Source organism: Trematomus bernacchii, unplaced genomic scaffold, assembly GCF_902827165.1.
Source record: "Trematomus bernacchii unplaced genomic scaffold, fTreBer1.1, whole genome shotgun sequence".
Classification (NCBI taxonomy): Eukaryota; Metazoa; Chordata; class Actinopteri; order Perciformes; family Nototheniidae; genus Trematomus; species Trematomus bernacchii.
The window spans coordinates 10,904,303-10,932,076 of NW_022987714.1; the positions used below are offsets into that span (position 1 = coordinate 10,904,303).

The 27,774-nt window shown below is 40.8% G+C and overlaps 3 protein-coding genes across 3 annotated transcripts in view; 2 read left to right on the plus strand and 1 right to left on the minus strand.

The window, feature by feature from the left end:
• srgap1a (SLIT-ROBO Rho GTPase activating protein 1a) overlaps positions 1-7,711 on the plus strand; it is an 84,801-nt gene extending 77,090 nt beyond the window's left edge. Inside the window, 3 exon segments of the mRNA XM_034141260.1 lie at positions 3,725-4,115; positions 5,306-5,422; positions 5,424-7,711. Coding sequence (XP_033997151.1) covers positions 3,725-4,115; positions 5,306-5,422; positions 5,424-5,714 — 799 coding nt within the window. The 3' untranslated portion in view covers positions 5,715-7,711.
• Positions 7,712-9,258: 1,547 nt separating this feature from the next.
• On the minus strand, positions 9,259-15,014 carry ccdc113 (coiled-coil domain containing 113). Its single transcript, XM_034141851.1, has 9 exons — positions 14,664-15,014; positions 14,039-14,174; positions 13,625-13,786; positions 13,396-13,545; positions 12,663-12,773; positions 12,416-12,511; positions 11,554-11,661; positions 9,976-10,131; positions 9,259-9,776 (listed from the first exon to the last, which is right to left on the minus strand). The coding sequence occupies exons 1-9, from the start codon at positions 14,753-14,755 to the stop codon at positions 9,636-9,638; spliced, it is 1,152 nt and encodes a 383-aa protein (XP_033997742.1). The 5' UTR covers positions 14,756-15,014; the 3' UTR covers positions 9,259-9,635.
• Positions 15,015-15,735: 721 nt separating this feature from the next.
• parp12a (poly (ADP-ribose) polymerase family, member 12a) lies at positions 15,736-27,679 on the plus strand. The gene is made up of 11 exons (XM_034141727.1): positions 15,736-16,055; positions 17,255-17,390; positions 17,470-17,734; positions 17,820-17,969; positions 18,369-18,558; positions 18,931-19,105; positions 24,504-24,739; positions 24,851-24,932; positions 25,998-26,128; positions 26,486-26,637; positions 26,822-27,679. The coding sequence occupies exons 1-11, from the start codon at positions 15,736-15,738 to the stop codon at positions 27,076-27,078; spliced, it is 2,094 nt and encodes a 697-aa protein (XP_033997618.1). The 3' UTR covers positions 27,079-27,679.
• Positions 27,680-27,774: the final 95 nt, after the last annotated feature.

Genomic DNA, 27,774 nt, shown 5'->3' on the forward strand with positions numbered 1-27,774 from the left:
CAAACAATCCTCAAATGTGCTGAATCATTTAGATCCTGAGCTTTATTTAGATATTTTCCACTCGTAGCATTCTCACCAGACAGGAGGTCTCGTAGCGTTGGCATCAGCGAGTGTCAGTAAACAATGCAGTTAAGTTAGTGACTGTTATAGTGGAGGGGATGCCTTATTATTTGATTATAAACCACCTACTACAGTTGATCCTTTTGTTCATTTTCATCAAAAGGAAACTCCCAGAATCCCTTGTGATATACATTATTATCAGGCATAGACCAATAGCCAAAGGGTGATCTGTCAGTGTGTTTACAGAGTAGGTGGCAGGGCCTGTTGTTGGACACACAGGTGTTTTGTATGCAGACTGCCCCCCCTGCAGGCTGTCAGTGGTTCCTACAGTTGTTTACCAATCCAGATTTCTCACTGCAGTCAGAAAACAATTTTTTTTTTCTGTTGCCAGGCACACCAGCCACCAATGAGTCTTTATTTTCCACTGTCTAACCTATCATCAGTAGCTGTTAGTATCAGAATACCTTTATTCATCCCACAGAGGGGACATATACATTGTTACAGCAGAAAAGAACCACAGACAGCTTAATGTTACCTAAGAAGCATGCATAAAGAAATATTAAAGATAACAAAAACATATTATAGTATATATATATATATATATATACACAATTTACAAAAAACACATCCTGTAACAGTTCTGAGGATTTAGCCGCCAGGTATATATTGCAGTTATTAACGGCATATATATATCGCACATATTGCACATAGTTTGTGGTTAACAACAAGGAGTGTTATAGTCTGTGTTGTTGTCTGTGTGGGGGTCTACTAGGGGCCGTGGTGGTTATATAGTCAAAGTACCGTCAAGAAGTATATTGTGTGCCCATTTATAAATATTTAGTGTGTTTTGCAAAGCAGGTACATATTTTCAGATTCTTACATAAGAACCTTCTGAGACTTTGTGGTTGATATAGATTTGTAGTTTTCTAAGAGGAAATGTTGGGATAACAGTGGCTTTGCTTGAAGAGCTGCAGTTCCATTCCCTGAGCTCCTTCATATCCGTACTCATTACAGCTTTTAGTTCAGCGCGGGGATGAAGCTGTCTGTAAGACTTAATGATAATGGCTGTGCGGGCGTTCATTAGACAGACGTAAACTCCCAAATGAAGCCATTTGCAGCAAAGTGATTAAAGGATAAGTCATTCACTGCTTTTTCACCAAAAACAATAATGCCTTATTAAAATAGTTAATCTGCCGTGTATCATCTTTGAAATGTTATTTCTTTATTGTATCAAGTTGTTGCCATGGCAGAAATTATTATTCTAAAAGAAAAAGGAGAATCATGACATGATTATCAGGTAACTATATGATTTCAATCATTTAGCTTTTAGACTGAAGTGATAATATCTGCTTCTATCAATCAATACATCTCCTGTATCTGTAGCTACTGTAGAGCTGTTAGTCATAAATATGAGAGAGAAACTATTAGAGCCATACTGACAACATTGTGCTGTTCTATTGGCCTTCTATGGTGCATAAGCTTCAGGAGAGACATGTTCCTGTAGAGCAGGGGTAGCCAACACGGTGCCCGCGGGCACTTAGTCGCCCGCAGGGGCAACGTGAGTCGCCCGCGGGGCGTGTTCTAAAAATAGCTCGCCAAGCAAATCCAAAATGTATAAAATACACAAAACAAAAAAGGAAATGTAAATAAAAGAATCTACCCTATGCATAAACGAAACCTAAATCATAGCGAACTCTATCTACTTACTACAACTCTATATCTATCTAACACCCCTCCTCCCCCCACCCCCACAATGAATATCGACCAATCACGTTCTTGCTTGATTTGCGGGACCAGCGTTGCAGTCTGGAAGAAAAGCAAATGTGGAGTGGCAGCTCACCGCTGATTTTCCTTCTGGCAGAATCTACACAACACATCAGCCCCATTGAACAGCCTATCATGCCAGCCTATACAACACATGAGGGGCAGAGTTTTACTCTGTGTGTTGCAACTTGCATATATATTTATTGCACTTGACGCACACACACGCATGACGTAATTTCCACCTGGGAGAGGGGGGAAATGTCCCCCGCTCTTTTCGAAATCCCGTTTGTGTCCCCCCACTTTACAAATATGTTTATTATAATTTGTTAACGCAAGCCGTCATCGACACGGAGGAGCACACAGGCTGTGTGTGTGTGTGTGTGTGTGTGTGTGTGTGTGTGTGTGTGTGTGTGTGTGTGTGTGTGTGTGTGTGTGTGTGTGTGTGTGTGTGTGTGTGTGTGTGTGTGTGTGTGTGTGTGTGTGTGTGTGTGTGTGTGTGTGTGTGTGTGTGTGTGTGTGTGTGTGTGTGTGTGTGTGTGTGTGTGTGTGAGCACCTTTATCTATTTAATATAGATAAAGTAAGATATCATTCCAATGTGTATAGGAAAAAAAAACAGTTTGAAAGGGGAGTGATTAGTAAAATAAGCATAAATAAAATAAGCTAAGATAAGAATAAACCAGTTGAAATTATTTGTTATTGGTTGTGATCATATTCTAAAGATGTTTGGATTATTGAAAAGTATACAGCTCCCTTTCATCGGAGTGTTGAGAGCTGTATCCATCAATTCATGTTGTGCTCAAAGTGCTCCATATTGATGCATTTCACTTCAACATTTAAAAATAATCTTCCCGGGGGTGCATGCCCCCGGACCCCCCTAGAGGAGGTGAGGCCCGTCCACCCCCAAATAAAGCAGGTTAAAATAATTAAATTGCATACATGTTCTTTTAGTAAACACTGAAAACGGGTCCCACAGACCCAAACAGCACACAAAGGTTAAAGGTAAGCATATCATGATGTTAAAATGTGCTAAATATATACACTGCAAAAAACAAAAACAACAAAAGGGGTAAAAGTAGCCCCCGACTTGTTTTATTTTTTTAAAGTAGCCCTCACCCTAAAAAAGGTTGGTGACCCCTGCTGTAGAGAAACATAGCTAAGCAAGCATGAGTATGAAGCAGTGAGTGTCTGATGCCTTCATGTTCAGCCTGTTTTGGAGCTCTGAAAAACCTCTGGCCTCCTCCTCTGGCTGCGAGCCAGCTCCGCTCTACCTGATCTGTAAATAAGCTTCAAGCCCTGACATCACCACTGATGACTCTTTGTTTTTCCAAATGACAAGGATTCATTTCTACATATTGTGCTAAAGTTTGGAGGATTTTCATGTCTGAAGGATTACTGTAGTTTCAAAATGAGAGCCAAATGCATCCCTTAAATAATGAAAGCCTTATATTTGTGTTAGTCCAAAAACTAGAGTGCACAGTTCTTCCCCAAGGCCAATGTGCCTCTTGGATAATTGTATTTCTTAAGTACTTTTTACAACTTGTTGTGTGGTTTTGAGCTTCAAGTCGTAGTGTTGTAACAACATGAATTGTTTAAAGAAGGTGTTTTTTTTGTATTGCTGTTTTCTGTTTCACACGTTTTCTTTCACACTTTCACGTATAGATTTCAAAAAAGAAATTGACTCCAATATAAGGCAGCACATTTGCCCTTTCTCACAATGTTACACAGATGGACAAAATGTTCCAAGAACACAACCTCCTTGGCAGAAAAAAAAGGTTTAACTCTAGGTTTAATATCTAGCTATATGCCATTATGGGATAAAATGTTAAAAGACAAAAACTGTATGGAATAAATAAATAATTAGCTTTGTTGTTTCCGCTCTGTCCCACCCGTCTATTCCAGCCGGCACAAGAAAAGATCAGAACCCCCCTCTCGGAGGCCCCCTGCCCGCCCCAATGATGTCATGGTGCACCCCTCCCAGCACGGTCACGGAGGACATGGAGGTCACGGAGGACATGGAGGGACCCCTGAGATGGGCTCCCCAGTTCTGGGCCACTTCAGCCCGCGGGACATGCTGCGGACTCGGTCCCACCTCCCCATGGACAGCCCGGAGCGCCGCCGCCGCACCGGGCACGGCAGCCTGACCAACATCAGCCGCCACGAGTCTCTGAAGAAGATGGAGAGCCCCCCGATCCGCCGCTCCACCTCGTCGGGCCAGTACAAGGCCTTCGGTGACCCCCACCACCTCCACCACCACGGTGGCAAGCCCCTGGACCCGGAGACCATCGCACAGGTCAGCGCGGGACGAGCAGCGACCCGACCGCAGCTCCCTCCACCATCAAAGCCCTGCCCCGCCCTGTAAACACTTAGTCAGTCTTCTGCTTCCTCTGGCTGCTAGTGTTCGTGTGCTAACTACACGCTAAAGGCTAGCTGCACAGGCACACAGCAGGGAGCATAGCTGTACACTGGGACTCGTAGTATCACATCTACTATAGGCATAGGTTATAGGCACACAAAAACACAATATCACAAAATATATATTAAAGGTCACCTATAATGCAAAATCCACTTTTCCTGTCTTTTATACATCAACATGTGTCCTCTCTGTGTAAAGAGATTCTGAAAGTTTCAGGAAAAAAGATTTGCTCACTTTTTATCCTGATCCATTTATATAAAAACCTGTCTGAAAATGAGCTGATCAGATTTTGGCCACTTTATGTCATAACGATTTTTTGGCTTGTGTAACCATTAGCCAATAACCAACCAAGGTAACCCCTGCCCACCTTATCACCTGAATCTCCTCCTAGAGCACAATTTTTTTTAACCAAATATCTCTGAGGGGCGTGGGGAGGGGCTCCTTATTTTCATCTAAAGTAACAGACAGAGAATCAGCACTTTTGAAACAGGGATGAAACAGAGGGGATTATGGGATGCTACAATGCATGATCTGTTTGGTATTTCAAGCCAAACGCTTCAGAGACATGTTTTGTATATATCTGAGACCTATAATAAGGTAATGAAAAAAAGTATCATAGGGGACCTTTAATACAAACATTTCTACAGATTGGAAGACTGTAGATGTAATTTTTTGTCACATACGTAATATAATAGTGAATCCATGAATTACATTTGTACAGAGCATGAATTAGAGGTCACTTTGCTGGGCTGTCTGTCTGCGTACTGCGAGCATGCTCAGATAATCTGTGTTCTCTGCATCTCCTTCACTGTTTAAAGTCATTAGCATGTAGAGCGAGAGGTGCTGTGCTGAGTCTCTGCCAACTCTCCGCATGTATAATGCATGCTTTCTTGAAAATCTGTCACTGTGGTCCTCTGTTAACATCGCTTTTTATGTTCCCTACCCTCTCCAACTTTCAAGTCTTGGCAGTTTTCTCTCCTTTTTACCCCCCACTTGCCTGTGTGCTGCTCATCTCCCTCACAGTCTCTTCTCCCCCCCTAAACCCCCTCTCTCTCTCTCCCCCACAGGACATAGAGGAGACGATGAACACCGCCCTGAATGAGCTGCGCGAGCTGGAGAGACAGAGCTCGGCCAAGCACGCCCCCGACGTGGTGCTGGACACCCTGGAGCAGCGGCAGACCTCCGGGGGCAGCGGGGGGGGGTCCCACGCCGGGCAGCTCCAGCGAGTCCCTCAGCCCCATCCACGGCGTCACGCTGAGGTCCACCGCCAACACGGAGCCGCCCATCCGCCGCAGCACCAGCTCCTCCAGCGACACCATGAGCACCTTCAAGCCCCTGGTGGCGCCCCGCATGGGGGTACAACTCAAACCCCCCGCCCTGAGGCCCAAGCCCATGGTCCTGCCCAAGACCAGCCAGGCCTCGCCGCCTCCACCCACGTCTGCTCAGGACCCTTTGGACAAGTCCTGCACCATGTGACCTCCGAGGCGGAAATGTAAAGCAAATACTCTCGAATTCCAGGAGCTGCAAAATGCTACCAATGTCTTCATCAATTTACAGAATATAATATCTGAGAACGTGTAAATTACCTGGACAGGAAAATACATTTGAAAGCATCATAAAGAGGACAGGAGTATGCTAACAGATCTCCGGTTATGTGTTAATATGCTTAGGTTAATATTATCTAACTCTTTTTTTTTCTGTTTTGACATTCAAACAACAAATCACAGAGGCTTCCTTCATGATTTTAGACAAATATACACAAGGTAGTTTAGTTTACAGATATTCATGAACTTTGAACACGCCGCATGTAGCTCCTGTTTACCACTGAACCTGAAGCGGTGGCGTCTCACTCCAGATTATGATTTTTTTTAACTTTTTGCTCTCCTATAGCAGAGCCAGTGAAGGTGTTTTAAACTGGTTGAAAGGCCTTACTAACTGATTCCACACATATTATTAAGTTGCTGTGACTACCTGGAGAGAAAGGGTGTGAAGGTTGGACTGATTGAAACCCTTAACGGTACTTTGTTAATAGATGATAGTACTGATAGCAGCGTGTTTTCTTCACTAGCGTACACACTTACTTTTGCCAAGGCATACCATCTCCTGTGTTTCAGAAACTTCACCTCCGTGTGGGATTCACTTACATTTATTTTTGAACATATTGCCTGGAAGGAGATATGACTATTGGATTAAACCACTACTTCACTATGTTTGATGCATTTTTTAATTCAGGCATACAATAAGCCTAATAATAAATTAAGCCTTTGCATCTGTATAACAAAAGTGTGAAAAACGATGACAAATGATCTCCTTTAGAGTATACTAAACAAAGCTATATGTGGAACACGTCATAGCTTCTTTTACGCCTTGCTTGGCTTTACCTACCCAAAGATATGACCGTACACAGCATGGATGTTGTCCCTCCTTGTATGATGTAGCCGTTCTTCATAGCCCCGTGTGTATAGACCATGTATAGACTAATGGCGACGCCCTGCGGGAGCACTGCCGGTAGCCATGGACCTGATGACTGTTAGCGTGAAAGCCAGATGCTTGTCCTGAAACAGAAGCTAACTGTTAGCTAACTGCTAACTTGTGTCTGCTTTATGTTCAGGTGAGACTGTCAATCTTTTTTTTTTTGTATTGTCCTCCTTTATTTTCTGCATTTGTGGATGATGACACCTCTAAATGCTTGACATGTGGCAGAAAACAGGATCAATGATGAACAACCAGTGTGTGTGTGTAGAGTTCAATTCAAATGCAGTAGCCCCATAAAGCTGTCTGTGCCAGAGCGGCAACTGTGTGACTGCGACCCTGATGTCTTTTGTTTTTAATAACCTCAGTACTGTAGAGAAAAAACAAACTGGGTGGATGTCCTCCTGGGATTGTTTGTCTAGCTGCGCATAATAACACCCACAACACTTTCTAATAGCAGAATTACACTATTTTTGACTTGTGTGTATAATAATCAAAAAGATGATTCATTTCTGATTTACTAACTTTCATTATTTTTGTGACCATTTTTGTTTCTGGGTAGAAACGACTTAGAACAAATGATGTAGAATAAATATCCAGGGATACAGTATGAAGCCAGTTGTAAAAATAAATGAAGTGCTTTTGTCACTATGTTGTTATCAACAGTAGGACTCAGTGATGCCCTGTGTAGGCTTTAAGCTGTAGTATGTACATCTGTAGTATGTACTTGTGAAAGTGCCTTTAAAAATGTTTTAGAGGAACTTCAGACATTCTGTTAAATGTTCATGTCGACGCAGAAGAAAACACATGAATTAGTAACAATGCCATTTTCTCACAGCAGTTGTATGACAGAGTTAATCATAAATAAACAGCTTACCCATTGTGACATTGCACTTTTATGTATATAACTGTATATATGGCATGTAACATCATAACGTAGAGTTCTCTGAGGGCTCATACCTCCGAGGATTTCTTTCTAATAAAGGAAATAGTTTGTCGAGTTTGAGGTGATTTTTTGCATTTTATATTGAGTAAATTCGGCTACTTATTGTCAGTGAGGGAAACCGATTACTTAACAGTAGAAATACCACCAAATAACCCATTACAAGAAAAAGTAATTTATTCAAAATGAATGACATCCAAACATTTTTGTGGCAAGAGAACCCTTTGTATAATAACCTGCATTTATGTTTACATTTGTGCTAAAACAAGGTCTGATCTTCATCTGAATTGCAATAATCAATGAACACAATCAGTTTGAACAAATTACACACAAATGATTGCTTGTGCTTGTCCGCATTTAAAACCTAATTTAAACATTCACAGTGTAGGTTGGAAAAAGTATTTGAACCCCTAGACTTAAACAAAAGCTAATCGAGTTAGGAGTTAGCACACCTCGTTTGATTCAGTGAAAGTGTGGATTAAGCTCTCAAACATTTTAATTTGCTGTTCACAATCTGCTGATGTGAACCATGCCTGGCAAAAAAAAGAGATCTCAGAAGACGTACAATCAAGAATTGTTGATTTGCATATCGCTGGAGAGGGTAACAAAATCATCTCTAAGAGTTTAGATATCCATCAGTGCACAGTTAGACACATGTTCTATAAATGGAGACAAGTCAGTACTGTGGCTAGAAACAGGCGCCCAGCAAAGATGACTTCAAAGGCATAACGCAAAATAGTCGATGACATTAATAGGTAAGTAAGATTTAAAGGCTTAAATGTATCATTAGAACCAGTTACCCCGACCAGACCTAAATATGGAGTGTGGACTTCTACTTGGAGAGGTCCCAGTTCACCTCCTGCCCTGCCGTGGTGCCCTTGAGCAAGGCACCGGACACCCCCCTTCCCCCCCACTCCCATTGCTCCCCGGGCGCTGTACAATAGCTGCCCACTGCTCCTAGTACTAGACTCCTTGTACTAGGATGGGTTAAAAGCAGAGGCCAAATTTCACTGTGTGTGCTGTGGGCTCTGCATGTGTGACCATTAAAGAGGGTTTCATCCCTCCCAATTCTATTCTATTCTAGTTAAAACCTCATTTCATGCAAAGATCGTTGCAGTGAGCTTTATTCCCAACAGTGGGTGAAAAAGTTGAAAATACCCCACATCAATAGAGCATAAATGACATAATTAATTGAGTACATCATAGTGACGCCATAGTAACCAATACACTAAGGAATATATCATTTATCTAAATAATTCAGTATACAATGATTGTTTAGTGATTGAGCAAAAGGGCTTGATGGAGCATGGATTGAGATTAATAGAAGATCTACAGTACAGTTCATTCTTCATGCAAACATCTCTCCTGTACAGGGGAAAAAACTAAGACGTGATAGGAAATTAAACTTCAAGGTTGTATTCCCCGAACATTTTCTAAAAAGTATTAAAGGTCACCTATTATGCAACATCCACTTTGTCATGTCTTTTATACATAAACATGTGTCCCCTCTGTGTAAAGAGATTCGCTTTCTTTTTGTCCTGATCCTTTTATATAAAAACCTTTCTGAAAATGAGCTGATCAGATTTTGGAAACTTTGTGATGTCATAACGTTTTTTTGGCTTGTGTAACCATTAGCCAATAACCAACCAAGGTAACCCCCGCCACCTTATCACCTGAATCTCCTCCTAGAGCACCATTGTGTTTGCAGCAGTAGCACAGTCTCCTTCTCTGGTTCTCTATGTGCGGTATTCTGCTATGTGCGGTGTTCTCTATGTGCGGTGTTCTCTACATGCGGTGTTCTGCTATGTGTGGTGTTCTCTATGTGCGGTGTTCTGCTATGTGCGGTGTTCTCTATGTGCGGTGTTCTCTACATGCGGTGTTCTGCTATGTGTGGTGTTCTCTATGTGCGGTGTTCTGCTATGTGCGGTGTTCTCTATGTGCGGTGTTCTCTACATGCGGTGTTCTGCTATGTGTGGTGTTCTCTATGTGCGGTGTTCTGCTATGTGCGGGAGCTTCACTGGGATGTGCTGCTCTGCAGGTCTCGCTCCAGCCTCAGCTCTGCACACGGCAGGAAGAGAGGCTCTCTGTGCGCTGCAGACTGTAGAGCGGGTCTTCAAGGCCATCTGGGGAAAACAGAGAAGACTGTTTTGGTTCCTCTCGCAACAGTTTGTTATGCAGCTGGTATGAGTGGGTGTGGTATGATAAAAAAAAAAAAGAAGATAAACAACACTTCAAATCATATCATCAAGTGTCGGAGAGTCCTGGAGAGAATTCCAAAGATAGCGGGTTGTCTTTGGGGTAAATGAAAAATGAAATGCTTACCTCAGCGATCCCAATTTTTCTATCCAGAGTGTGAATGCTCTGCTGCAGCTTCTTGTGTTTGCCCTTGACCTGCATGTACTCTGTGATACCAGGAGCCTGGTAATCTGTCATCTGGCGCCGCAGGTGCTGGTTGAGGGCCTCTGCCTTCAGACGCTCCTGAAGTACAAGGAACGAAGTACATGAACAGAACTATGATATAAATGAAGTTTATGGAGCATGGCCACGCCTCAACCCCATCTCTAATCCCAGCTGAGTCTGTCAATTAAAAAACTAATGTCACAGCAGGATTTGGAAAAACTTGTCCATGCTTTTATCTTCAGTCGACTCGACTACTGTAATGGTGTCTTTACAGGTCTCACTAAAAAATCGATTAGAAAGCTGCAGCTAATTCAGAACGCCGCTGCTCGAGTCCTCACTAACACTAAGAAAGTGGATCACATCACTCCTGTTCTGAAGTCTTTACACTGGCTTCCTGTGTGTCAAAGAATTGATTTAAAAATACTGCTGCTGGTTTATAAAGCTTTGAATGGTTTAGGCCCAAAATACATGTCTGACCTACTGCTAAATTATGAACCATCCAGAACTCTCAGGTCTTCTGGGACTGGTCAGCTTTCTGTCCCCAGAGTCAGAACTAAACATGGAGAAGCAGCTGGATCTTTGCTTTTAAATGAGTGTTTCTAGATATCATTTTATAATATGTTTCTTAATGCTCTTAATGTCTTTCATTTTTGTAAAGTACTTTGAATTGCCTTGTGTTGAAAGGTGCTATATAAATAAACTTGCCTTGCCTTGCCTTGCCTTTATATCCGGCCAAACATCCAGCCATTGCATGTCTCCATTCTCTCAACCCACCCTCCCTCTCCCTTCCACTCATACATTCCTACTTCTTCCTCATCCTATGCCAAACCCCCTTCATCCCTCCAACCATCGACCCCGTCATCGATTCCTCCCTACATCCATTCATCCCTAAATCCTTCCATCCCTTATCCCTCCATCCCTTCTCCTTCCATCCCTTATCCCTTCATCCCTTATCCCTTCATCCCTTATCCCTCCATCCCTTCTCCTTCCATCCCTTATCCCTTCATCCCTTATCCCTTCATCCCAACATCCCTTATCCCTCCATCCCTTCTCCTTCCATCCCTTATCCCTTCATCCCTTATCCCTCCATCCCAACATCCCTTATCCTTTCATCCGGACATCCCTTCCTCCCTCCCTTCCCTTGTCCCTACATCCCCTCATCCTCTCCACCTGTCTCCATTCCTATTCAACTAGTTCATATTTTAAAATGTCTCATTCTAGCAACCACCTGGGGTCCCGTAATAAGCCCAAGCAGAATCATGCCGGAGATTTAACCACCATTTTGAGTTTCCCTCTGCCAGGACCATTCGCCATCATCATTTCATCACCCCTTCCATATCAATTAATTGTTACTTCCTTCATTAAACCTATAAACATCATACTGTTGTGGTGTGGTCCTTGCTAGTGAAGTACAGTTTAAAAGAGGATAGAAGTATGAACAGATTCCATCGTTTTGGGTCTGCCGTGCATTATTCAATGCACTCTGCCGCTCTGACAAACCTCCTCAGCGCGCACGATCTCCTCCTCAAGTTTGGCCAGCATCTGCTTCTTCTTGGTGATGTCATCGCTCAGCTCTGTGGACTCTCGTGTCACACTCTGCAGCTTCTCCTGAACACACACACACACACACACACACACACACACACACACACACACACACACACACACACACACACACACACACACACACACACACACACACACCACACACACACACACACACACACACACACACACACACACACCAAATAAACTGGAGGGGACACCTTTAACATTATTATTGCTGTATTTCGAGCAAAGCTATGGAAGTATATTTTACAATGTTAACATAAAAAACCCGTTGCTACTGTAATTGTTAACAAGACATTGATATTTCTTGTAATTATAGTTCATGATACAAGAAAAAGTCCCAACCTTTTTTTTTTTTTTGGGAAATATCCCACACATCAAATATATTTGTTGTTACTATGACAATCCAGATGGTGGTGCTCTTCACTATCTGATTAATTTTATTATTATGTATGCATGAACTGAATTATGTTATTTGATCACTCAGTTTATAAAACAACTGAAAAGGTTTTAGAAAAAACTGAATACGTTAATATATGTGTATATTATTCTCATTTGTTGTTATATAATTGTAATGTATGCTATTCGTATCTCATTGTATCAATTACAATTGTCATGGTACTATTGTTTACCTGAACTTTTGGTAGAATATCCTTTTAGTCAATAGAAAAAAACACACCCATGCAGATTTAGAAGCTGGAGCTAAGTCAAGCTATACTGCAACAGTGATTTCATTTATCTACACTAGATAACAAAGAGAGAACAATCTCTCTCACACATTGTAATGACTTACCTTGTGTGAACTGAGGACACGTTGTACTTTCAAATTGTTGACTTGAAGTTCATCCCGGTTTTTGTCCATTCTCTGCTCGCTGTACTCCTGAAAAATCTTCAGAAAACAACACACAGTGACAGTACCACACATTGTTACAGTAACTGACAAGCAGAGAGTGACACCCAATGACGATGGGTCATCATTGGTAACACTCTTTCTAGCCTTGTTAGCCCCTCTGGTTATAACCCTCACACTCATCATCTACCTCGTACTCGGCTTTCCCCGTCTCTTTCTTCTGTTGAAGCTGCTGCTGGAGCTTCTTCTCATGGACCTTCAGTGCATGGTTCTTCCGAGTCAACTTCTCCACCTGTGTGACCTGTTTGTGAACAGAGCAGATCATGTGGATGAAGGTTGGAGGATGGTAAATATGGGTAGGGGTTGTAAAAGTACAGAAAACATGAGGAAGAAAACATTAAAGGGGCCCTATTATGCTCATTTTCAGGTTCATATTTATATTGTGTGCCTCTACTGTGACATGTTTCCATGCTTTAATGTTCAAAAAGGTCTTTGATTTTCTCATACTGCCTGTGCTGCAGCATTTTTCTTTTCACCCTCTGTCTGAAACCAGAGCCTAGTTTGCTCTGATTGGTTAGCTGGCCTGCTCTTTTGTGATTGGTCAACCGCTAAGAGATGTTCCACCCCTTAGACCTATCAAACGCAATGTGTTGGACTACTAGCTAGTAGAAGTGGAGTGCAAAGGACTACAAAGGAGGCATTTCATGACATAATTTGACAAAGAAAAATAACAGAATAAAATCTAAATATCTTGAAATTGTATAAAATGTTTGAATTATGAGAGGTAAATTAAAACTATTCACTTTGAACAACTGCAAACATAATGCCATCTTTTGCAAGTTAAAATGAGTAGCCACGTTTTGTTTCAAAAACAGTTTTTATGCTACTTTTCAAAGGTCATTAGACAGAACCCTATTTTTTACCTTTGACTTGTCTTCGATGTACCGGAGCAGCTTGTCGGGCTCCATCATTTCCAACCTTTTGTCCTTCATAGGTTTGACCATTCTGCGTTCAAAGTCGATCTTAGCCTTCCTGATTTCGGCAAGACGCAAATCTGCTTCTTCCATAGAGGCCTGGAGATACAAGCAGAGTTACCAGGGGACATTTTTTGTAGGCGTGCATTGTTTTTTTTGTGCAAGTGTGTATTAAAACCTTGTAGTTGTCCTGAATTTGGTCATGTCTCTGTTTGAGTTTCTCCTGGTCCTGTCGTGTCTCTGCTACTTCTCTCTGTGCCACATAAAGTTTTTGTTCCAAGGTCAGCTGCTGGAGGCGATCCGATATGTTGGACTGGGACCTCCGCCTCGGTCCACGACCCTGACAAGGCACAAACACATTTACAAAATGAGAAGCGGAGTGCAGAGAGGTCATCTGTCCAGGCAACATATTTAGAATCAGGATTGTATCTCAGATTGTGGCAGGCCTTACTAATGTTGGTTAATATGAAGCAATAGCTATCACACTTTTAACCCAGAAAGTATTAAGTGACTTTACTCAAGAATAATGGACTTATCTTGATTTTTGTGTCGTAGTAGTAAAGGAGTTTTGTTGTAATTGGTTAGCACTTACCCCACCCTCCAGCTGGGAGTCTCCTGCTGCCCCCGAATCGTCCTCCCCAGCTTGAGACACCAGGTCCTGAGGATCCAGTCGACCGATGAACCGCTCCAACATGTCGATCTCTGCCAGGAGGGCTGCATTGGAACATCTCGGGGTAAAAGTGAGTATCAACAACTTTATAGTCAGGTCAAGATAATGCTTGAAGGTGAAAAAAATACAGTAAGGTGAAAATGTTAACTTAAACACCTGTAAAATATAAGTTATTTACTCACTACTGATAATTCATCAAGAAAAACAGAAGCTCAACTTGTCATTTTGTAGTAGTTAATATAATAAAATGCAGAAGACCTGAACAACATGTCATAATGTAACCTATCCTAGTGTGCCTGTACTTCCTCTACTCTTAGCTAACAGTTAGGAGTAAACGACTAAATAGAAAGCTACATTAAGCTTGTAATATTTCCATGCTAAATTAACAATTTTTCTCAATACTAACTAAGCTACATTGCTAGTTTAGCCTTGTTAGCAATGTTAGCCCATTGTTAGCAACAAAATAGGCAAACTAATAAAGCCAATTTTAGGTTAACAAAGTTCACGGTTGACCTACAAGGTGTTGTTGAGTATGTGTTTTCATTACTTGAGTTCTTTGACTTGGTTGTAGAGGAGTTCCTTCCGTTCTTGTGTGACCTCTTTGCCTTTTTCTTCCATTAACGAAAGCTCACCCTCCATGGTTGCTATGGTACACGTAACTCTAGCAGTGGTTGCTAGGGCTCGTGATGCCTTTAGGTGCTCGCCTAACCCTCTGTAATCAGTTAATTTCGCAAAGAATAATACAAAAAAAAAGAAAGCGTTCAATTTCTATAATGTATTGCTTTTTTATTCACTGTAGGCTACTACTTTATAGTGTAACCAAGTAACCAAGTAACCAAGTCAAGATACTTGTGCTTTTCTTGAATATTTCAATTTGTTGCTACTTTGGACTTCTTCCCAACTACAATTCAGAGGTATAATAGTGTACTTTTACTCCACTACATGTATTAAATACCTTTTAGTTACTTTACAGATTTGGATTAATGATGTGAAATATAATCAACAATTAAATAAGACTTTAGTTAGCCTACACCTTGAGTAACATTCACAAGCTACCCTGCAGTATACAAAGTCATTAAAACTAGCTGCACCTTTACCAGCTTTGATAAACACAACGATTAATCAAAATATTATTCTGAAATGGGCCGATCTGCATAATCAGTAGCCTACTTTTACTTTTGTACTTTAAGTATGTTTTGATTCTAAAACTTTTGTACTACTTGAGTAACATTTTGATTGCAGGACTTTTTCTTAACAGAGTAGGCTATTTCATTTTCTTCCACAGATGAAATATTTGTAGGCCTATATTTATTGGCAAAGCATTTCATTTATTCATTGCTATCGGGATGTTAAGAGCATTCCATGGAATATAACTAAAAGTGTTTCTGAAGTGAATTACCTACCCTACCTTTAAGTACTTCTTCAGCCTCTGCTCCTTTAAATACCAGATACATTTGGAGACAGGGCATCGTTGTTTTTTGTTCTATCACTGTAAAAGTTTCAGTTTCGTTTCTCTGTAACCGGGCGTCGCTTTACCTATGAGGAGATTTATCAAGTCAGGTCAGTCTGCTGAACCAACTGTTTAGCTGACTTGCCGAAACTCATTACTTGAGTAAAGTATGACTTTACTCATCTCTAAGTTTGTCACCAAGACCCTGTGCGACCACCATGGCTGCTTGGACTTCAAGCACCTTGATGAGAAGATTGCACAGTCTTTCACTGTTGCGCCTCAAGTCCTGCGGAGTGTCATTTTTGACGACGATAAAATAGCCATTGAAGAAGGAGAGCAGAAGGCCATCGGCAGCCAAGTAATCAGCCCGGACAGTCTGATAGTGGCTAAAACCAGCCTGCGTCTCTGTCAGAAGAAACCCGGAGAGTGTGCACAGTGCGACGGGTTACACCTGTGCAGGTATTACGTCTGTGGAGACTGTACGTTCGGGTGAGTTGCTACTGTTGTGCTAGCCTTCATTTTGAGGCTTTGTTATGTTGTATTGTAAAGCAGTAGGAAATGCCTACCCTGAGTTGAAATGACGTGGTAGTAGTCGTACATATTAGTGTTCAATACATTAAATTAAAATGGGTGTCAACTGTTCAGGTTTAAAGCTTAATTTATCAAGGCTAGACTCTTTTATCATATGTTTAAAGGACATGTATTGAGAAAGGAGAGCGAGCGGTAGAAGCAAAGTGGGGTTGAGTACTTTAAAATGTAAAAGGACACCCACACATGTGTTTTCACTTTTGTTTCTTGGTTGCAGCTCAACATTCCTCTTTCTGCTGGTTTTTCACTTCGCGGCAGGACAACTGGCATCTTTAATGTTTTACTTCTGCATTTAACTTGGTGACCTAATACCCAGTAGCAGAAATCTAATCCAGAGTAGCCTACATGAAATCAGTTGTGGGGAACTGCAGGCTCTTAAAGGTGTATGCACACAGATACAATCAGACAGGATTGAACACATTTTATTGAATAACTTGCTTTGACACAACCAGAAATAATGCAGAAAGTCATCAGGACTCTTTGACCTATGCTCTATACAGCTTCATGATCTTCGCCTACAGCTCAAAGCATTTCATTTTTTAAAGAAAAATATAAAACATTAGTAAGCTTGACAGTCTATTTTGGGCTGTGAAGGAATAAAAACTAGCTTGACATGGAAGGACTCAAACATGTGTAACCCTTATCTTCTAGATTCTAGAAGATCATTAAAAATGACAATAACTGTAAGTCCTTTTTTGGACCAGGAGATGGCAGTAATTTGCATCATAACATGAACTTGAATAACCCACTCTCTGTGAACTGAGCAAAGTGTAGAACACTTATAAAGCCTTGTATAACCCTCTCTAGACTGAAAGGGGTTATGGCCAATATTTTACTTGTAAGAAAAGTTTGATTAAATAACAATGTCACTATAGCAGAAAGTGGGAGTCATTATCGAGTTGATTTTTTCCCCATGTTAGAAAACGCATGTAAGACATGTTTTGACAGCAACCCAACATTATTATGACAAAACATGAAAAGAAAAAACAATGTTTTCATCTCTAGGTGCCTGCATTATTTTCAGAAACCAACGTTTTTTCATTTATTTCCATAAAAAGCCTTTCACTGAGCTCTATTTGATCCCTTCTCTTATATTTCAGAGCAAAGTGTAAAAATCCCCATCGCCTGGCTTTTCCAAACAATGCAGAGCTTTTGAGAAAATATGGTCTTCAGGACTTGACGGAGAAACAGTTGTTCCAGCTGTTACTGCAGAATGATCCATATCTGCTGCCTGAGGTAGGTGGTTTTAGTAACAGCAGCTTTTCTGTAGAAAATAAAAAAATGCATGTCCTAATGCTATAGTCACCCCTTCTAGATCTGCCAGCATTACAACAAAGGCAACAGTGTGCACGGTTCCTGCAAATTTGCCACTTCCTGCACCAAGCTCCACATCTGCCTGCACTATCTGCAGGGTGACTGTAAGTTTGGCTCCTCGTGCAAAAGAACACATACTGTTGATGCCAATGGAACGAAGATTTTCCGAGGATTCAGTCAGGAAAATATTACAAACCTTCTTCAGATCTACAGAAATAAATTCATCATCACGGGTCAACATGAGAGACAAGCTTCTGCTGTTCTCGGTAAAGGACTTTAATAAATAAACGTTCTTAAGTGAGTTGTAGTCTTCGCAATATATTTGATTTTGGTGTGTCTACTCTCTTGCAGCGCTGCCAGTCGCGAGAACCCCGACTCAGCAACCATCTCACAGCAACCCTGGACCCCCAACTACTTCTGCTGGTCCATCTAAAGCCATAAGCGATGCAGAGAGGGATGAAATCTGTCTCTTCTTCATCCGCAGACACTGCAGCTTCAAAGGTAACCCTGAAACTTGTGTTTCATACAATAACTTTTCAAAATATTCGTAAAGAGAAGATGATGTAAAGGCTGCACAATTTGAAAAAAGTGATGATTCGCGACAATAGGTGGGATGTCCATTTTTTAAACCTAATTCACATTCTCATCATCATCAAAAATTATTACAATGATCATAGTGTGTTTGTTTCTTTTTAAGAGGAACTGTAAAAAGCAAAGACTTTTTTATTAAGTCTGTTGAATACATTTTGTAGGCCGGGACTTTGCCTCTGCCGAATATTGCGCTTACTGTACGGCGATTTGGATATTTTACTAGTCCATATTGCAGTTTCGATAAAATGTTGATTCCTAGTGCAACCCTAGATGTTTAATGAGTGTCTCTCTATCACTGTTTTTCCCCAGAGAAGTGTGCTCGTGTCCATTGGCCCCGGCCTTACAGATGGCAGGTGTTAGACCGTGATGGTGTGACCTGGAAGGACCTGCCTGACATGGAAGACACGGAGAAGGCCTACTGCGACCCAGGACAGGACACGAGCTGCATCGAGCCACCAGCCGCCCCCTTAGGCATTTTGAGATACCTGTCACTAACAAGGTGCATGTTTGAAGAAAAAGACCACAATTAGAAAGTGGACAAAGTACAAAGTAGTAACAAGTGTTGTTATTCTCCCGTAATAGTAAGTCCTGCAATCCAAATTTGACTTAAGCAAAATTGTAGAATTATTGCCAACAAAATGTATTTGAAGTATGAAAAGATAATCACTCTACACACAATGGCCCATTTCATAATAATATATATTATATTATTGGATCCTAATTATTGATGTATAAATGTGTTAAATGCAGCCAGTAAAAAAGGTGTTTTCATTATGAACTGCTAGGTAGGTTGTACATTTTACTAAGTGCATTTGAATATTGTTATTCAATATTTATTATTTAGAAATGTCTTGTGATTGCTTGCTTTCAGCTCGGCACCCCCCGCTGGGCCGTCAGTAGACTTCATGACCATGACATACGGAGGGTCTCCAGTCCGCCGCCTGTCCACAGCCTCCTCCGTCTTAAAGCCCCCCCACTTCCTTCTCACCACACAGTGGCTCTGGTACTGGAAGGATGAGAGCGGGAAATGGCTGGAGTATGGACAGGTCAGTCAAACCATAACCAAATATATAAGCTATATCTGCTATAGTGTACTTATATTAATCACATTATTTATAAAAATGCCCAAAACAGTTTATAGTTTATCATATTTATTCTGACTATAATGTCTATATATTATACTTTCTTAATTTACACAACTCTATGGTGTATAGAGTGCCACAGTGACGTGTCCTAAAACCTAAAAAGTAAACTCCTTCCGGTTCCTTCGACAAAAAAGCAATGCAATTTCTCCATAGGATTTTGGAAAATAGCTCGAAATAAGGTCTGTGGTTGACACACATTTAAGAGACGGATCACGTTTTGTTCAGCTGGATAATATCCACATGTCTACCCTACTTTTATAATTTTCGAATCATAAATCTAGTCACCAGAAGCAAAATGCTAACGTTATGCTATAAACGAACTACAGCAGGGTCGCTGCTTCAACGTCACGCCAACTTAAGATCCATATTCAAAAATACAGATTCAAAATTGTACAAGTTGAAGCGTTTGTTTTAACAGTTTGCAGGAGGCAGGTACTTGCTTTCAAGCAGAACACGGGGAAACAAACTTAGCGGGAGTGTTTACGTGTTCGGTGTAATGACGTACAACGTCCTCGACAACTTCTGTAGTCCTATTCAGCCACATGTTAACAACCATCGTTTTTCAGACACGTAAACTCTTCAAAAATCACATCATAATTCAAAATTACAAACATATTCATAGTACAATAAGTTAAATAGAAAACACAATTTTATATAAAATATTCCTAGAACCACCAAGGATTCAAGATCCGTTCTTGTGCTTTTCTGGTGCTTAACTGGTTCTTCTCTGTTTTTACAAGTGTGTGGTCTCAGCCCTACTGCTTGTTACAGCTTTTATTTGCCGAGTGGGGCCAGCTAAGAACCGGTATTCGGTACTGAGAGCCGGCTCCGCTGTGGTGGAAACAGGAAGAACCAGAGCTAAATCAGGCTCTAGCCCAGAACAACGCTGAGCGGGAAGCCAGTTGCAATATTAGATTATAACAAATAGACATTGAAATGGAATCGTGGTTAGAACGTAGCAGCACTACAGCAGGGAACGTGGACAACGGAGAAAAAAAGAAAGCCAAAATTGAGCCAACAAAATGCCGTCAATATCAGGAGGCGTATGCTTTGATGGGATTCACGTCAACAAACGGCAACCCGCCCCAGGCATTGTGTTTTTTTTGTGGGGAGAAACTAGCCAACAGCTCGATGAAACCAGCGCACCTCCAGAGACATCTCAGCACCAAACACCTGTGTCATGTTGGTTAGCCACCGGAGTTTTTCAAGTGAAAACTTGCTGAGTACAGATCCTCGCAAGAGATGATGCGAAAAGCCTCCACAACATCAGCCAAAGCACTGGAGGCATCGTATGCGGTGTCACTGCTTATCGCTAAAGCCAAAAAGCCGTACACGATCGCTGAGGACCTAAAACTCCTAAATAGTGTCATTGCAGTGTTATTACATAGTTTGTTTATAATTGCAAATTATTATTTTTTTAACCCTTTCATGCATTGTGGTCACTACGTTAGAGACTGCTAATGTAATGCTGTTTTCTTGTATATGCATGGGGTCAGGCACCACAGTGGATTTTATTATAATAAATAGTAATTTAATAAGCGCTTCGAGATTTGTCTTGGCAGATGAGAAGCACTATATAAATTACATGTATTATTAAATTCATTATTATTATAATATTTGTGTATTTTATAGTTTTTGCATAATATATCATTTTGTTCATTGGTTTGTTAAACATAATATTACTTAAAAATCTGTTTTAACAAAAAATTCTCATGCATAAAGATGAAAATATCCTTAGTTTGTTGTAATTCATGCATGAAGGAGTTAATAAATCACACACTGATGGAACATCACTATATTGTAATTATTTATATAGGCTTTTTCTATCAAAAATGTTCGGGGTCGGTCAGGGGGTACTTTAGAAAATGTTTCAAAGGGGGTACATTACTGAAAAAGGTTTGAGAAGCACTGGTGTATACTACTGTTCATAGTGTTCATACCCATGTATGCTGTTCATAATGTTCATACCCATGTATGCTGTTCATAGTTTATATACTTTAAAAAATATGTATTTATACTATACATTACACTGCATGTTACTGCTGCTTTTGCACTCCTGGTTAGATGCTCAGTGTATTTGCTTGTATCAGTACTCTTTGCAATGACAAAACAGTTGAATTTAATTTGATTTATAAAGAAGGTGCAGCTATGCGTCCTCTTACCCTTTTATAACCCAACCGAGGCAACAACTAGACTTGAGGCTCGTCTCAATGTCCCTCCTCGACTCCTCTCTTCTTCCTCTCCTCCGGGACTTGACCCGGAAATCGATCAAGACCCGCCATGTTGAAGGACGTCCCAATAGCTGAAATGCACACGGAGGAGTCAAGGAGGGGTGAGGGAAGAGGGGTGAGGGAGGAGATGAAAGGGAGGATACACGAGAGCAGACTACGCGGAAGTGTTTTCACTACTCGCGTATAAAAGCCCCGCCCCCACATTCTACGGTGGCCCGGAAGTGCAAGACACCACAGCATTTCACAAAACACCACAGCATTTCACAAAACACAACAGCATTTCACAAAACACAACAGCATTTCACAAAACACCACAGCATTTCAGAAAACACAACAGCATTTCACAAAACGCCACAGCATTTCACATTGGACGGAAAGGGTATTCCTTTAGGGAGAACACTTCTTGTTTGTGATTGGACAGAGCCAGCCAGAGAAGCACTGCTGTGATTGGTTGTTTTTGCTGCCAGTCAAGAAATGACGCTTCGTGTCGTGATTGGTCAGCACCCGACAGCGCAACATGTCCCAACCATGGTCCCAACCTTTATATATACAGTCTATGGTCCCAACACATCAACCGTTAGCTGTTAGCACACACTCAGAGCTCACAGCTCCTCATATCTGTTCAGAAACTGGACAAAAGTTAAACAAGTACAAACCACAGACTGTCTATGTCATGGCGAATACAGTCGCTGCTTTATTTATGTCTGTATGACGCTGTTGTGAGTGTGGACGGAGCAGCTACAGGTTAGTTTAGCCTGATCGATCCGCCCCCTCTCCAGCACGTCTTGTTTGAATGACAGGAGTAAACACTGACAGCTGCGGTGAAACTCGAGCGATTAGAGCGATGCGAAAAAAACATGAATTAATGCTTTATTGTTAACCGGTATCAGTATGTAGTTACTTCGGCATCACTTCGAAACGTGTATTACAATTAAATCACGGTCAATATGTTCATTTGGTTGTCGAGTTTCACCGCAGCTGTCAGTGTTTACTCCTGTCATTCAAACAAGACGTGCTGAAGAGGGGGCGGATCGATCAGGCTAAACTAACCTGTAGCTGCTCCGTCCACACTCACAACAGCGTCATACAGACATAAATAAAGCAGCGACTGTATTCACCATGACATAGACAGTCTGTGGTTTGTACTTGTTTAACTTTTGTCCAGTTTCTGAACAGATATGAGGAGCTGTGAGCTCTGAGTGTGTGCTAACAGCTAACGGTTGATGTGTTGGGACATGTTGCGCTGTCGGGTGCTGACCAATCACGAAGCGCCATTTCTTGACTGGCAGCAAAAACAACCAATCACAGCAGTGCTTCTCTGGCTGGCTCTGTCCAATCACAAACAAGAAGTGTTCTCCCTAAAGGAATACCCTTTCCGTCCAATGTGAAATGCTGTGGTGTTTTCTGAAATGCTGTTGTGTTTTCTGAAATGCTGCGGCGTTTTGTGAAATGCTGTTGTGTTTTCTGAAATGCTGTTGTGTTTTCTGAAATGCTGTTGTGTTTTCTGAAATGCTGTTGTGTTTTGTGAAATGCTGTTGTGTTTTCTGAAATGCTGTTGTGTTTTCTGAAATGCTGCGGCGTTTTGTGAAATGCTGCGGCGTTTTGTGAAATGCTGCGGTGTTTTATTAAATGCTGTTGTGTTTTCTGAAATGGTGTTGCGTTTTCTGAAATGCTGTAGCGTTTTCTGAAATGCTGTAGCGTTTTCTGAAATGCTGCGGCGTTTTCTGAAATGCTGTTGTGTTTTGTGAAATGCTGTGGTGTCTTGCACTTCCGGGCCACCGTAACATTCACAGCTGGTCGATTTCAACACAGGAAAACGCAGAACTGGAAGAATGAGTGGAAAAGCGTCACATAAATGTATAAGTGCTCACAGCTCCGTGGGAATTATTATGTGCAATTCATTTCTTAAAGGGGACCTATCATTTTCATCACTTTTGTACGTCTTTTATACATGAATATGTGTCCCCGGTGTTCCAGGGAACTCACCAAGTGTCAGAAAACACAACCCTCTCTATTTTCCTCCATACCTAAATCTCTAAAAAAGGGGCTGCAACGGATCTGATACAGACTGATCCAGATTTGAACATTTCACTGACGTCAGGACGGAGGAGCTGACCTATCAGGGGAATGAGAGGTTGCCGTGGCATGGTAACAGCATGGTAACACGACGCTCGTAACTCGGTCCCCTCCTTTGCAGGGGGGCGTGGTCAGCTGCAGCGCATGCAAAGACAGGGTGGAGGACAGCAAAATAGAGCGAAATGAGGCATGGCTAAAATGCATGATCTGTTTGGTATTTTGAAAAAGAAAACGTATAAATATACCTTATATAGGTATGGCCCTACAATATATTATTCAAATATAGCATGACAGGTCCACTTTAAGGTTATACTAAAAATGTAAGTCATGTTTAAAGATTTTGAACGTCACTCACTAAAACATAGCTATTAAGAAAGCTATTTCATAAATGGCTAGATCTTGATAAATAACAATTATTTTTTATTGTTTTGTGTTAAAATATTCAGGAGTTAAATTATTTAAAATTCACAGTCCTGAATGTGGGTTTGTGGGGATCTACAGGACACACATTTTCAGAGTAAAGCATTTCACATTACTATAATTATATTTGTATTTAAATGTAGGCTACCTTTTACACCACAACGGAACACAAAAGCAGGACCAACCATCATACATTGAATTCCTTGACTAACAAGAGAAAGATTCATTCATTTAAATAAATATTTACAAACAAATGTGCCGGTTCTAACGGGTTATTCAGTTAAACCCGATGAGAGGGGAGACAGCTGTGCACATGTCATCATTAACAGACGTCGTTTAAGAGTGACGTTTGAGTGAACGAGGACGTCCCAATTAATACCTGAGGACTCCTCTGTCCTCGCGTCTCCTCCTCGTGTCTCTCGCTCGCATCTAAGCGGAGCTAAGACGCAAGGAAGAGTGAGGGAAAGGAGGAGGTGAAATATTCAATTGAGACGAGCTTTTGGATTTGTTAAGTTCCTCTTCACATTTTGTACTACTTCTTTCCATCTCATCACTGGCCCTTTGTTCTGCAGGGAGATGGTGACAGGCCAGCCTCTGTGACCTCTCAGACTCTGGAGAATGTGTACCTGGCAGACAGAGATACTGATATTCCTTTTGGTGCTGGCAACCACCAGTACATCCTCCACTTCAAGAGTGCCCTGGGAGCACAGGGGATATATCAGCAGAATGTCAAGTTTAAGACCAAGAGGGAGGTCCGACGGAGGCCTGTCTTTGTGTCGGGTCATGACGTGGAGGTGAAGCTAAAGAGGTATTTATTATTGGTTTAAAATGGAGATTTTGAGATTATGCTTAAAATCTAACATTGCTGTTTTGAAGTGACTTCAATAGTCAGAACATTCCTATGTGTGTCTCCCTATAGTGGATCATCACCCAGCTCCTCCACAGCTGACAGTTTCCCCCCCAACTGGGACAAGACTGCCATACTGGATTTTGGACACAAGGTATCCTACATTAGAATATACTGTATGACAGAGGGCTGCTTTTCTCCCTGTTCCAAAAAAAGCAGTGTTTTTACAATTGTTTATTTATACACTTTAGCCCAATATTTAAACAAAATATACAGTTTAATGAGCTTTTTAAAATTGTTTATAAGAGTATGGTCTATTGAAACAGGGTCACCATTTTGTTTTGTTGTGCCGTTCTCTGGGATGTTGGAGTAGGTCAGCTGCTCAATCAGGGAAAGTGTAAACAGGGTTGCATCATTATATCTATTTAGAAGTAAAGAGGAAGGAAGATGGGGACTTTAGTTCTGCAGTCAGATACATTGTACTACATTCGGTGTGCAGTGAGGTGATGCTGACAGTGTCAAATGCTCCTGAGTGATGTAGAGAGGAGGAAGGAGGAGGCAGCTCGCTGTGTACTGCAGCGTTTACAAGATTTACATTTGTTTTACTTCAGCTACATTTCATTAACTAAGTACATTTACTCAAGTATTGTATTTAAGTAGTTGAACTATACTTAAGTATTTTCTTTAAGAACCCCTTTATACTAGGGGAATGTTGTACTTGTTGCTTCATTACAACACTCTTTAGTTACAACTTACTTTAAAAACTCAGATTATTTTTATATTTGATTAAACTATTCAAAAATGATATTTAAGTAAACCACAAATAAAATAGCAGCAATTTACTTATTGCTTTATTATTTATTATACAGTCCCAGCTTTCAAGATGTTCTGCTTTACATTTTAAATAAATATTTAGCAACGAGTGTTTTTACTCCTAATACTTGAAGTAAATGTTCCTGATCATACTTAAATACTTTTACTTAAGTACGGTTCTCAGTGCAGTACTTTTACTGGTAATGGAGTATTTTTGCATTGCAGTATTAGTACTTTTAGTTAAGAAAAGGATCTACTTCTTCTACCTCTGCTAATTTTAGCTTGGTCTAGTTCTCAATCTGCCCTCAACTGAGGTGGCAGTGCTACACTGTGTAATATTTAAATGTGTTCTTGTCTTGAACTATTTATGACCCTTTTTTTGTTGCACTGTACTTTTATCTTCCAGCTCGTACTCCTCTCCAAATCTGGGAAGGAGTATCAGATGATTGAGTCGCTGTTTAAGCGCACGATGCCACAGAGTAAAATCAACAAAATACAGAGGATCCAGAACTCCTCTCTGTGGAAAATCTTTCAGTGGTAAATTGGCATTAAGCAGCTATACCAATATTATTGTCTCATGAATATATAATATGTATGTTTAAAATGAGTGATCACTTGTCTTGTAATATTACCTGAATCTGCAGCTCCTCTCAGACTTACAGTGATGTTGAGCTAATATGGTACTGTAACTGTACTGTTTTAGTTTCCTCCCACTGCTCTCAGGGCCTTGTGTTAAGCTGTTAAACAGTTTTAATTGAAAAAACCTCTAAAACAGCAGACACAGTTAGAGATTAGCTGATGAATGTAGCGTAGCATTTAGCAATTCTCAGGAGTTGACCAAAATCATAGGATTTAGAAGTTATTACATTTATGTTTTCTATGTTGTGTTTTCAGGCAGAAAGAGCAGATGAAGATGAGGAATGGAGGGAAAACTGTGAAGGAGCAGTACTTGTTCCACGGGACAGAAGAATCCCTGATTGAGGCAATCTGTGAGCAAAACTTTGACTGGAGGATGTGTGGGGTCCACGGCACGTCCTACGGCAAAGGTACAGCAGCCATTCCAGAAATACAGTATGATGAATAGTTTACAATGTAGACCACAAAAGACATTTCTTTCCCCAAAATGTTCTGTGTTGTATATGTTCATGGGACTTCTGAAGCTTAACATGACAGTAGACACAGAGCCTTCACTATCACACTTGTCAGTATTAACGCTCTCTTGTTTTTTAGGGAGCTACTTTGCCAGAGATGCGTCTTACTCACACAGATATGCCAAGTTGAAAAGTAAACCGAACAACATCATGTTTGTTGCTCTGGTGCTGATCGGGAAGTACACCAGGGGGAGCAGCAGCTACGTCCGGCCCCCACCCAAAGGAAGCGGCAAAGACCTCTACGACAGTTGTGTTGACAGCAAGAGCGACCCCAGCATCTTTGTTGTCTTTGAGAAACAACAGATCTATCCCGAGTATATTATCGACTACTCTTGAGTCACAATGCTGGGGTAAATCTTTATTATGGGATACTGTGTACTTCAATGGAAGCTGCCGGGGGCTTTGTTAAAGGTTTGTGATGTTTAACACTGGTGGAAGAAGTCTTCATTATAGTTGTAATGCTACAATTCAAAAATACATATTAATAATAATACATATTAATAATAATACATTGGATTTGTATAGCGCTTTTCCTAATGCTCAAAGACGCTTTACATACAATTACAACAGAAACAGTAAAAAGAAAACAAAAAACATATTACACATAAAGAGATTATCATTAAAAGTATTGAATACAATATAATCATTGTATTGATATAATAGTTTGAGGTTAAAGAGTTAAGTAAATACTATATTGGATTTTGCTGTGATTAGTAAAGTGTATCATAAAAGTCTTGCAGAATGTATAGAAACAAAACAAAAAAAAAGTATATTCTTGTGTTTAGTGTCTATTGTTTTGAAGCAGTCTGCTACTTGGTCGTTGTTGTTGGTCAATAAAGGAATCTGAGGGTCTGGTGTTATATGAAATTAGATGAAATCACCTTGTTATGTAGAAGACATATTAAAAATGGCCAATAAAGTGAACAATGTATATATAACGGAACAAAGAGTGATCTGATTTTGTGCCATTCAACCCATTTTAAATGTACATCATTCAGAGAGGCATGTTCAGCCCTGTGCCTCATCACAGCA